This window comes from Mobula hypostoma, chromosome 3 (genome assembly GCF_963921235.1).
Source record: "Mobula hypostoma chromosome 3, sMobHyp1.1, whole genome shotgun sequence".
Lineage (NCBI taxonomy): Eukaryota > Metazoa > Chordata > Chondrichthyes > Myliobatiformes > Myliobatidae > Mobula > Mobula hypostoma.
The window spans coordinates 227,262,066-227,275,415 of record NC_086099.1 but is presented as its reverse complement, the minus strand read 5'-3'; the positions used below and the strand labels follow the sequence as shown (position 1 = coordinate 227,275,415).

At 46.6% G+C, this 13,350-nt stretch overlaps 1 protein-coding gene across 1 annotated transcript in view; it reads left to right on the top strand.

Moving 5' to 3' along the window:
- bop1 (BOP1 ribosomal biogenesis factor) overlaps positions 1–13,350 on the top strand; it is a 244,855-nt gene that overhangs the window by 220,608 nt on the left and 10,897 nt on the right. Inside the window, exons 14-15 of the mRNA XM_063042520.1 lie at positions 2,867–3,047; positions 12,425–12,713. Coding sequence (XP_062898590.1) covers positions 2,867–3,047; positions 12,425–12,713 — 470 coding nt within the window. The remainder of the gene's footprint in view (positions 1–2,866; positions 3,048–12,424; positions 12,714–13,350) is intronic.

Here is a 13,350-nt window from a genome sequence, read left to right as displayed (position 1 = left end):
AGGTAGATTGGGGAAATCAGGTTGGTGCTGGATTCCAGGAGGGGGGAATTTCTAGAGTGACTTTGAGATGGCTTTTTAGAGCAGCTATTGGTTGAGCCCTTTAGGGGATCAGCTATTCTGGATTGAGTGTTGTGCAATGAACCAGAATTGATGAGAGAGCTTAAGGTAAAAGAACCAAATTCACCCTGAAATTTGAGAAGAGAAGCTGAAGTCAGATGTATCAGTATTACAGCGGAGTAAAGGGAGTTACAGCGGTATGAGAGAGAAGCTGGCCAGAAACGATTGAAAAAGAACAGAGGCGCGATGACAGCAGAGCAGTAATGGCTGAAATTTCTGAAGCAATTCGGAAGGCGCAGGATATATACATACCAAAGAGGAAGAAGTATTCTAAAGGAAAGATGACACAACCATGGCTAACAAGAGAAATCAAAACCAATGTAAAAACCAAAGAGAGGGCATATAATAGAGCAAAAATGAATGGGAAGTTAGAGGATTGGGGAGCTTTTAAAAACCAACAGAAGGTAACTAAAAAGTAATAAGCTAAAGATGGAATATGAAAGTAAGCTAGCCACTAATGTTAAAGAGGATACCAAATGTTTCTTCAGATACATAAAGTGTGAAAGAGAGGCAAGAGTGGATATCGGACCGCTGGAACATGGTGCTGGAGAGGTCCTGCCAAAGCGTCTCGGCCCAAGACGTCAACTGTACTTTTTCCATAGATATTGCCTGGCGTACTGAGTTCCTCCAGCATTTTGTGTGTGGAGAGGTAGTAATGGGAGACAAGGAAATAGCAGACAAACTAAATATTTTGCATCAGTCTTCACTGTGGAAAATACTAGCATATGATGGAAGTTCCGGGTGTCAGGGGGCAGAAAGTATGTGAAGTTACCATAACTTGAGAGGAGGTTCTTGGGAAACTGAAAGGTCTGAAGGTAGATAAGTCACCTGGACCAGATTGTGTACACCCCAGGGTTCTGAAAGATGTAGCTGAAGAGATCATGGAGGCATTAGTACTGATCTTTAAAGAATCACTAGAATGTGGAATGGTTCCAGAAAACTGGAAAATTGCAAATGTCACTCCACTCTTCCAAGAAGAGAGAGAGGCAGAAGAAAGGAAACTATAAGCCAGTTAGTCTGACCTCAGTAGTTGGAAAGATGTGGAGTTGACTATTAAGGATGAGGTCTCAGGGTATTTGGAGGCACATGATAACAAAGGCCATAGTCAGCACGGATTCCTCAAGGGAAAATCTTGCCTGACAAATCTGTTGCAATTCTTTGAAGAAATAACAGGTAGGATAGACAATGGGGTTGTTGTGTACTTTGATTTTAAGATGGCCTTTGACAAGGTGTCACGCATGAGGCTGCTTAACAACCTCTGAGTCCATGGTATACAGGGAAGATTCTAGCATGGATAAAGCAGTGGCTGATTGGCAGGAGGCAAAGAGTGGGAATAAAGGGAGCCTTTTCTGACTTGCTGCTGGTGACTAGTGGTGCTCCACTGACATCTATGTTGGGATCGATTCTTTTTATGTTATATGGCAATGATTTGAATGATAGAATCGATGGCTTTGTTGCAAAGTTTGCTGACGATATGATGATAGGTGGAGGGGCAGGTAGTTCTGAGGCTACAGAAGAACTTAAGACCAGATGATACAGCCTCAGAATAGAGGGGTGTCCTTGTAGAACAGAGATGAGGAGGAATTTCTTTAGCCAGAGAGTGGTGAATCTGTGGAATTCTTGCCAAAGACAGCTGTGGAGGCTGTCTTTATGTATATTTAAGGCAGAAGTTGATAGATTCTTGACTGGTCAGGACATGAAGGGATACAGGGAGGTGGCAGGAAATTGGAACTGAGAGGAAAATTGGATCAGCCGTGATGGAGTGGCGGAGCATTCTCGATGAGCCAAACAGCCTTATTCTGCTCCTATGTCTTATGGTCTCTTATTTAATAAAGCTTGTGGTTTTGAATGTGACTCATTTATCCCTGCCCTCTGTTTCCCTGTTTGTGAACCAGTTGGCAGGCAGATGAGGAGGGAAGGTGTACGGAACCGAACATAGGATTTGTCAATATAATATATGGAATTCTCTAACCCAAGAAATACATTCACCAGCACTGGGCAACAGAAACATCTGCTGAAAGGCTGAGGTGTTGGGATTAGAACTGGAGGAGGTTGCTTGTAAAGAACTACGGCCAGAAATAGGCCCTTTTGCTCATCTAGTCCATGCCAAACTGTTATTCTGCATAGTCCCTTCAACCCACAGCTAGACCATACCCCTCCATACCTCGCACTGGTCTGCATTAAATTCCACCTGCTAGTTTTTAGTTCTTTTTTCCAGCTGATCCAGATCCCTCTGCAAGCCATGATAGTCTTCCTCACTGTCCACCACACCCCCCAATCTTGGTGTCATTTGCAAATGTGCTAATCCAGTTAACCACATTATCATTTAGATCGTTGCTATAGGTGACAAACAGCAATGGACCCAGCACCAACCCCTGTGGCACCCCACCAGTCACAGGCCTCCGGTCAGAGAGGCAACCCTCTACTACCACTCTCTGGCTTCTCCCACAAAGCCAATGTCTAATCCAGTTTACTACCTCTTCCTGAATGCTGAGTGACTGACCCTTCTTCACCAGCCTCCCATGTGAACCTTGTCAAATGCCTTGCTAAAATGCACGTAGACAACATCCACTGCCTTGCCTTCATCAATTTTCCTAGTAACTTCCTTGAAAAACTCCAGCGTTGTTTAGAGACAAGCTAGCGTGCACAAAGCCATGTAGACTATCCCTCGTCAGTACATTAGGAATGTGAGCCAGCTGTATATGAACGCTGCCTTCACGGAGTGTATGTGTTTTGTCTGTTTTCGCAGTGAACACTCTGTCATCATCATCAATCCCTGTCTGGGTGATAAGCTGCTGTACAACGCCACCGACCAGCTCATCGCATCGTTCGAGAAGCCTGAGGAGGAGCCACCACAGCCTGTGGAGTGGACAGCGTCTGAGGGAGAGACTTTTGATGCAGGATTCCGACTGATCATCAAGCACAACAAGGTCTCCACTCTTATCCCGCTGCCATCACGTCCCTGAGTACCGTGCCTCACAACCTCACCCTCCTTGTCCAAAGTGCCGTGCCTCGCATCCTCACCCTCCTTGTCCAAAGTACCGTGCCTCACAACCTCACCCTCCTTGTCCAAAGTGCCGTGACTCGCATCCTCACCCTCCCTTGTCCAAAGTGCCGTGACTCGCATCCTCACCCTCCCTTGTCCAAGGTACTGTGCCTCGCATCCTCACCTTCCGTTGTCCAAAGTACCGTGCCTCGCGACCTTGCCCTCCCTTGTCCAACATAGCCTTAACATCGAACATTACGTGGTTGTCATAGCCAGGGATGAGTGGGGATAAGCTCACACTACCTATTAAATGTTCCCTAGTTGAGATGGTGTGCATCTCATATAGCTTAACAACCTAGGCCAGGTTCTGGCCTTCACCTGTGGCTTAGCTACTAAGGCCAACGGAAACATTTCCACTGACAGGAGAGGGGCAATGTGGGGTTACTGCACCTTAAAATCTGTCTCTTCAGGCAGCCGTGATTGGCAGCTCATCTTCGAGAAGGGAAAGTCTGATTGGAAGATCTCTTTGCTGAGCCCCTATGCTTTGTTTACCTGAAAAGGCAGGATCTCCCGGTTGCCACCCATTTCAGTTCTACTTCCCATTCCCATTCTGACATGTCAGTCCATGGTCTCCTCTTCTCACACTCAGGTTGGAGGAGCAACACCTTGTATTCCGTACTGGTAGCCTCGAACATCAATTTCTTGAACTTGGGTAATTGCCCCCCCCTTCACAATTTAAACTGCCCACTCCCATCAAACTGCTCTGGGCCATTGCCCTCCGTACCCCTCCTATTCATGTACCTATCCAAACTTCTCTTAAACATTGAAATCGAGCTCGCATGGACCACTTGCACTGGCAGCTCATTGCACACTCTTCCCGCCCTCTGAGTGAAGCAGCTTCCCCCTCATGTTCCCCATAAACCTTTCACCTTTCACACTTAGTCCTACCCAACCTCGGGGGGGAAAAAGCCTGCTTGCATTTACCCTATCTATACCCCTCATAATTTTGTATCCCTCTATCAAGTCTCCTCTCCATCTTCTATGTTCTAAAGAATACAGTCCTAACCTATTCAATCTTCCCTTGTAGCTTGGGTCCTCCGGACCTGGTAACATCCTCGTAAATTTTCTCTGTATTCCTTCAAACTTATTTACCTCTTTCCTGTAGGTAGGTGTTACATTCCAAGACAAGCGGCCGGATATTTAAAACTAAGCTGTGAAGGAATTTCTTTCTCAGCTGCACGAGTACACATATGCATGGGTGCAATGAAAACTTATTTGCAGCTGTATCATTGGCTCAAAGAACACAATTAAAACAAAAAAAAACCAAGTCCATCTTAGATCCGTGATCATTGTGTTGCTAAAGTGTAGTGGTTAGGATGGTGCAAAATGGTTCAAGAACCAATTTTGGTTCTTCAGGAAGCAGCTGTTGTTGAGTGTGATGGTGTGAGACTTCAGGGTGGTGTGTACCTCTTGCTCAGTGGTAGCTGTGAGAACATGGCATGGTCTGGGTTCTTGGGATCTGTGATGGATGTTGCCTTGTGAAGGTAGCGCCTCCTGTAGATACAGCCGATGGTGAGGAAGTATGTGTCCATGATGTACTGGGCTGAGTTCACTACTCTCTGCAGATCCTTATCTTCCTACACATCCAAACAGCATTGTGTTGCCTCATTATTGGAAGCTTCGGAGAGGGTGCAGAGGAAACTTACCAGGATGCTGCTTGGATTAGAGAGGAAAGGTTGCGAGAGCTAGGTTGGAGGATGTGTGGAGCACGCTGCCAGGGTGGTGGCAGAGGCAAGTACATTAGAGACACTTAAAATAATTTTAGATAGTATATGGATGAAAGAAAAATGCAGGGAAACAATAGATTGATGTTGGAATAGGTTAAAAGGTTGGCACAACATCATGGGCTGAAGGGCCTGTACTGATCTACAGTATATTCTATGTTCTACGAGTTGCTGTATCAGATCATTAACAACCAGTCAAGATACATTGAAATGTGTATCTCGTTAAACTGGTGGGCGACAAACTAAACCTCCTTCACCTCCCGAGAAGGTAAAAACTCTGTTGCTACTTCTGTGCAATGAATTCCACAGATCCACCACCCCCTGGTTAAAGAGCTTACGTGCAGAGCCCAGGGCTTTCTTAATGCTCTGGAACTTAAGGCTGCTGACTCCCTCCTCACTGATCCTGCTCTCTAAAGTTCTGACATTTTGGTTTAATGACAGCATCTCTGACTGTGAGCCATGGGGCAGCATGGTACCACAATGCTTTACACCGCCAGTGATCACTGATCGGGGTTTGATTCCCATCCCTCTCTGCAAGAAGTTTGTATGTTCTCCCCATGACTGTGTGGCTTTCTTCCAGGTCCTCCGATTTCCTCCCTCATTCCAAAGATACACAGGTTAGGATTAGAAACAAGAGAAAATCTGCAGATGCTGGAAATCCAAGCAACACAAAGAAAATGCTGGAAGAACTCAACAAGTCAGGCAGCATCTATGGAAAAGTGTACAGTCGACGTTTTGGGCTGAAACCCTTCATCAGGACTGGAGGAAAAAAGATGAGGAGTAGGTTTAAAACGCTGGGGGAGGGGAGAGAGAAACACCAGGTGAAAGGTGAAACCAGGAGGGGGAGGGGTGAAGCAAAGAGCTGGGAAGTTGATTGGTGAAAGAGATACAGGGCTGGAGAAGGGGGAGTCTGATAGGAGAGGACAGACGGCCATGGAAGAAAGAAAAGGGGGGAGGAGCACCAGAGGGAGGCGATGGGCTGGCAAGGAGATGAGGTAAGAGAGGAGAAAGGGAATGGGGAATGGTGAAGGAGGGGGAGGGGGAGGGGGACCATTGCCAGAAGTTAGAGAAGTCGATGTTCATGCCATCAGATTGGAGGCTACCCAGACAGAATATAAGGTGTTGTTCCTCCAACCTGAGTGTGGCCTCATCGTGACAGTAGAGGATGCCATGGACTGACACAGTATTTGACCCCAACAGACTCACAGATGAAGTGTCGCCTCACCTGGAAGGTGTGTTTGGGGCCTTGAATGGTAGTGAGGGAGGAGGTGTAGTAGCAGGTGTAGCACTTGTTCCGCTTGCAAGGATAAGTGCCAGGAGGGAGATCAGTGGGGAGGGATGAGTGGACAAGGGAGTCGCGTACGGAGCGATCCCTGCAGGAAGCTGGGGGGGGGGCGGGTGGAATGATGTGCTTAGTGGTGGGTTTCCATTGGAGATGGCAGAAATTATGGAGAATTATATGCTGGAGGCGGAGGCTGATAGGGTGGAGAGGACAAGAGGAACCCTATCCCTTGTAGGGTGGTGGGAGGATGGGGTGAGTGCAGACATCCATGAATTGGAAGAGATGCGATTGATGTTGGAGAAAGGGAAGCCCATCTCCATTCTAGAATGAAAAAGCCTCATCCTGAGAGCAGATGCAGTAGAGAAGGGGATGGTGTTTTACAAGAAACAGGGTGGGAAGAGGTATAGTCCAGGTATATGTGAGAGTCCATGGGTTTATAATAGACATCAGATAGAGACAGAGAGATTGATAAAGGGAAGGGAGGTGTCAGAAATGGACCAGGTAAATTTGAGGGCAGGATGGAAGTTGATGAAGTCGACAAGCTCCATGTGGGTGCAGGAAGCAGCGATGTAGCGTAGGAAAAGTGGAAGATGGCCACCAGTGTAGGCCTGCCTTCTGTTTGAAGTGAGAGGTGCCAAAGGAGAAATTATTAAGAGTGAGGACAGGTTCTGCCAGACGGAGGAGAGTAGTGGTTCTGGAGATCTGGTTGGGTCTGATGTCCAAAAAGAAGTGGAGAGCTTTGAGGCTTTCCTGATGGGGGATGGAGGTGTATAGGGACTGGACATCCATAGTAAAATTAAGATGATGGGGGGGGATCAGGGAACTTGAAATCCTTGAAAAGATCCAGAGTGTGTGAGGTGTCACGGATGTAGGTAGGAAGGAACTGAATGAAGGGGAGATAAAACAGAGTCGAGGTGTGCAGATATGAGTTCAGTGGGGCAGGAACAAGCTGAAACAATGGGTCTACCTGGGCAAGCAATTTAATTCCACTTCCCATTTCCATTTCGACATGTCAATCCAAGGCCTTAACTGTCGCGATGAGGCCACACTCAGATTGGAGGAACAACACCTTGTATCCTTGTATTCCATCTGAGTAGCTTCCAACTTGATAGCGTGAACATCGATTTCTTGAACTTCCAGTAATGGTCCACCCTCCCCCTTCCTTCACCATTCCCCATCCCCTTTCCCCTCTCTCACCTTATCTCCTTGCCTGCCCATCATCTCCCTCTGGTGCTCCTTCCCCCTTTTCTTTCTTCCATGGTCTTCTACCCTCTCCCATCAGATTCCCATTCTCCAGCCTTGTATCTTTTTCACCAATCAACTTCCCAGCTCTTTACTTCACCCCCTCTCCTCTCCCAGTTTTACCTATCACCTACCAGCACGTACCTCTCCCTACCCTCCCTCCCACCTTCTTAGTCTGACGGCATCTTTTATTCCAGTCCCGATGAAGGTTTCAGTCCAAAACATTGACTGTTTACTCTTTTCCACAGATGCTGCCTGGCCTGCTGAGTTCCTCCAGCATTTTGTGTGTGTTGCTCGGATTTCCTGCATGTGCAGATAATCTCTTGTTTACTGTCATAAATCTTCGTTTTATGAAGGCCAATGTGCCAGAATCTTTCTTTATGACCTTATCTACCTGTGACACCACTTTCAATGAATTATGGGTCTATATTCCCAGATTCCATTGTTCTACCACACTCCTCAGTGCCCTACTGTTCTCTGTGTAATTCCTACCGTTGTTGGTCTAACCAAAGTGCAACACTTCGCACTAGTCTGCATTAAATTCCATCTGCTATTTTTCAGCTCTTTTTTCCAGCTGGTCCAGATCCCTCTGCAAGCCATGATAGTCTTCCCTGCTGTCCAGTGCATCCCAATTTTGGTGTCATTTGCAAATGTGCTGACCTAGTAAACCACATTATCATCGGAATCGTTGGTATAGATGACAAACAATGGACACAGCACCAATCCCTGTGGCACTCTTACCAGTCACAAACCTTCAGTCAGAGAGGCAACCATCTACTACCACTCTCTGGCTTCTCCCAAGAAGCCAATGTCTACTCCAATTTACTACCTCATCTTGAATGCCGAGCGACTGAACCTTCTTGACCAACCTCCCAAGCAGGGCCTTGCCAAATGCCTTGGTAAAGCCCACGTAGACAATATACACTTCCTTGCCTTCATCAATTTCTCTGGTAACTTCCTCATATGTTCCTTGTGTCTACCTGTCCTTGAGCCTGGTGGTACATGCTTTCAGACTTTTATATCTTCTGCCCAGTTGGAGCAGGGTAAGTGCAGTAACCCAGGAAGCAGTACAGCAATGAGTCCTATTACTGCACCAGTGATCTGGATTCAGGTCCCTCTGATGTCTGGAAGGAGTTTGTACGTTCTCCCATGCCCACGTTGCTCTCTTCCACATGCTCCCGTTTCCTCCCACCTTCCTAAGATGTACAGGTTAGCAGGTTAAAAAGTTCGAAGTACGATGTACAATCATGAGATTCATTTTCTTGCGGGCTATCACAGTAAGTACAAGAAACACGATAAAATCAATGAAAGACTGCACCCAGCAGGATGGACAAATAATCAATGTGCAAAACACAACAAACTACAAATACGAAAAGAGAAAACAAGAAATAATGTAAAAAGAAGTAATAATAAGTAAATAATAACATACCAAGGACATGAGTTGAAGAGTCCTTGAAAGGAAGCCCATAGGTTGTGGGAACAGTTCAGTGATTTCACAAGTGAATTTGAATGAAGTTATCCTCTGTGGTTTAAAAAGCCTGCTAGTTGAGGGGTAATAACTGTTCCTGATCCTGGTGGTGTGAGTCCTGTAGCTCCTGTACCACCTTCTCGATGGCAGCAGTGAAGTAATAACATAGCCTGGATGGTAATGGGTGCTGCTTTCCTTCGACAGCACTCCCTATAGACGTGCTCAGTAATGTGGAGGGTTTCACCCCTGTTCAACTGGGCCATATCCACCACTTTTTGCAGGGTTTTCTGTTCAAGAACATACCAGGCCAAGGTGCAACCAGTCAACATATTCTCCACCACACATCTATATAAGTTTGTCTAAGTTTTGTATGACACACCAACTCTTTGCAAACATCTTAAAAAAAAGGTAGAGGTGCTGCTATGCTTTCTTCATAATGGCACTTCCATGCTGAATGCAGGACAGATCTTCTGGACTGATAATATTGAGGATATTAAAGTTGCCGGCCCTCTCCACTGCTGGGTCCCCGATGAGGACTGGCTCATGCACCTCCAGTTTACTCCTCCTGAAGTCAATAATCAGCCCTTCATCTGGCTGACATTGAGTGAGAGGTTGTTGTTGTGGTACCACTCAGCCAGATTTGCAGTTTCCCTCCAGAATGCTGATTCATCACCACCTTTGATTTGGCCAATAACCGTGGTGTCATCAACAAACTTAAATATGGTATTCGAGCTGTGGTAATTGGTCATATGGGTTCATTGGGTTGCATTTCTAAATCTAGAGACTGTCTCTGAGTTTGCATGCAGCTACTTGCTTTCCCCCTGCATGCTCTGGTTTCTTCCATCTTTTCCACGGAATTGGAGAATCAAGAACTACAGGGCATAAAGGGTGAGAGGGGAAAGATTTAGTAAGAAACTAAGGGGCAACTTCTTCACTTGGAGAAGGGTTTATTCCACTTCCAGACCAATCAGAGGAAATGGCTGAGGCAGGTAAACTAACAGCATGAGACATTAGACCATAAGATATAGGAGCAGAAGTAGGCCATTCAGCCCATCGAGTCTGTTCCGCCATTCAATCATGGGCTGATCCAATTCTTCCAGTCATCCCCACTCCCCTGCCTTCTCCCCATATCCTTTGATGCCCTGGCTAATCAAGAACCTATCTCTGCCTTAAATACACTCAATTATTTGGCCTCTACAGCCGCTCATAGCAACAAATTCCACAGATTTACCACCCTCTGACTAAAGTAATTTCTCCGCATCTCAGTTCTAAATGGACGTCCTTCAATCCTGAAGTCGTGCCCTCTTGTCCTAGAATTCCCTACCATGGGAAATAACTTTGCCAAATCTAATCTGTTCAGGCCTTTTAACATTCAGAATGTTTCTATGAGATCCCCCCTCATTCTCCTGAACTCCAGGGAATACAGCCCAAGAGCTGCCAGACATTCCTCATATGGTAACCCTTTCATTTCTGGAATCATTCTCGTGAATCTTCTCTGAACCTTCTCCAATATCAGTATATCCTTTCTAAAATAAGGAGCCCAAAACTGCACACAATACTCCAAGTGTGATCTCACAAGTGCCTTTTAGAGCCTCAACACCACATCCCTGCTTTTATATTTTATACCTCTAGAAATGAATGCCAACATTGCATTCACCTTCTTCACAACGGACTCAGCGTGGAGGTTAACCTTTAGGGTATCTTACACAAGGACTCCCAAGTCCCTTTGCATCTCTGCATTTTGAATTCTCTCCCCATCTTCTAAATAATAGCCTGCCCGTTTATTTCTTTCACCAAAGTGCATGACCATACACTTTCCAACATTGTATTTCATTTGCCACTTCTTTGCCCATTCCCCTAAATGATCTAAATCTCTTTGCAGGCTCTCTGTTTCCTCAACACTACCCGCTCCTCCACCTATCTTCGTATCATCAGCAAATTTAGCCACAAATCCATTAATATCATAGTCCAAATCATTGACATACATAATAAAAATCAGCGGTCCCAACACTGAACCCTGTGGAACTCCACTGGTAACCAGCAGTCAGCCAGAATAGGATCCCTTTATTCCTGACGAAGTTAGTCCTGATGAAGGGTCTCGGCCTGAAACGTTGACTGCACCTCTTCCTAGAGATGCTGCCTGGCCTGCTGCGTTCACCAGCAACTTTGATGTGTGTTGCTTGAATTTCCAGCATCTGCAGAATTCCTGTTGTTTCCCTTTATTCCCACTCTGTTTTCTGCTGACCTGCCAATGCTCCACCCATGCTAGTAACTTGCCTGTAATTCCATGGGCTCTTATCTTGCTAAACAGCCTCATGTGTGGCATCTTGTCAAAGGCCTTCTGAAAATCCAAGTACACCTCGTCTACTGCATCTCCTTTGTCTACCCTGCTTGTAATTTCCTCAAAAAATTGCAGTAGGTTAGTGTTGAAACCATGCTGGCTTTGGCCTATCTTGTCATGTGCCTCCGGATACTCTAATCTCATCCCCGACAATCGATTCCAACAACTTCCCTACCACTGATGTCAGGCTAACAGGTCTATAGTTTCCTGTCTGCTGCCTCCCACCCTTCTTAAATAGCGGAGTAACATTTGCAATTTTCCAGTCATCTGGAATTAGAGTAGAATTAGGCCATTTGGCCCATCAAATCTGCTCTGCCATTTCATCATGGCTGATCTATTTCCCTCTCAACCCCACTCTCCTGCCTTCTCTCCGTAACCTTTCACACCCTGACTAATCAAGAACCCATCAACCTCCGCTTTAAATAAATCCAATGACTTGGCCTCCACAGCCATCTTTGGCAGTAAATTCCACAGATTCACCACCCTCTGGCTAAAGAAATTCCTCCTCATCTCTGTTCTAAATGGACATTCTTATATTCTGAGGCCGTGTCCTCTGGTCCTAGACCCCCCCCCCCCCCCCACTAAAGGAAACATCCTCTCTGCATTCACTGTGTCAACGCCTTTCAGTATTCGATAGGTTTCAGGGAGATTTCCCCCCCTCACCTCATTCTTCTAAATTCAAGTGAGTGCAGGCCTGGAGGCATTAAGTGCTCCTCCTATGTTAACCCTTTCACTCCCAGAATCAATCAACCTCCTCTGGACCCTCTCCAATGCTAGCACATCCTTTCTTAGATAAAGGGCCCAAAACTGCTCACAGTAGTCTAAGTGTGGTTTGTCCAGTGCTTTATAAAGCCTCAGCATTACATCCTTGCTTTTATATCTAGTCCTCTCGAAATGATTGCTAACATTGCATTTGCCTTCCTCACCACTGACTCAACCTGTAAGTTATCCTTCAGGGAATCCTGCCCAAGGTCCCCTTGCACCTCTGATTTCTGAATTTTCTCCCCATTTTGAAAAAAGTTTAGAACAATTTTTTAAAGTACATGGACAGGAAAAGTTCACAGGGACATGGACCAAATGGAATTAGCATAGATGGTGTACTGGATGGCACGGCCTGTGCTTTGTGACCATCCCCATAAGCAGGTGGTAAGCTGCCCCACTTCAACAGACTATCCCCAGACTGACTCTCTCCTTCCCTCCACAGCTGGTAAAGCAGGTAACGTGGCACGGCAAGGGAGACTACTTTGCCTCAGTTATCCCGGAGAACGGCAACGCCCAGGTCCTCATCCACCAGCTGAGCCGGCGGCGCAGTCAGAACCCTTTCCGCAGGAACAAAGGCATGGTGCAGTGTGTCCGTTTCCATCCTATCCGGCCCTTCTTCTTCGTGGCCACGCAGCGCTACGTCCGTGTCTACAACCTCCTCAAGCAGGAGCTCACCAAGAAACTGATGACCAACTGCAAGTGGGTGTCCAGCATGGCCATCCACCCTGGGGGTAAGTGGAACAACGGCTGTGGCCCCACGGTACTGACCCTTCCCAGTCCTTGAGCTGGGGCCAGGGCTGCATCTCCTGCTCCTCGTTCACCTCCTTGTGTAAATCCGGCCGTCCCTCGTACGTCCCCCACTCCACCTCAACCAACATAGAACGGTAGCCCTTGTGTAACACACATGCTGGAGGAACTCTACAGGTCAGGCAGCATTTATGGAAATGAATAAACAATTGATGATTTGGGCCGAGACCCTTCAGGACTGGAAAGGAAGGGAGAAGATGTCAGAATAAAAAGATGGGGAAAGGGAAGGAGGACTAGCTAGAAGGTGAAGCCAGGCGGGTGGAGGGGAAATGAAGTAAAAAGCTGGGAGGTGTCAGTTGGAAAAGGCGAAGGGCTGCAGATGAAAGAATCTGATAGGAGAGAAGAGTGGATCTACAGGAGAGAAAGAGAAGGAGGAGGGGAGCCAGAGGGAGATCATAGACAGGTGAGGAGGAGAGATAAGTGTCCAGAGTGGTGAATAGAAGAAAAGGAGGAGGAAAATTACTGGAAGGAGAAATCGATGATGGAGGCCACCTAGACGGAATATGAGATGTTGCTCCTTCAATCTGAGAGTGGCCTCATCATGCAGAAGAGGCCATGGAC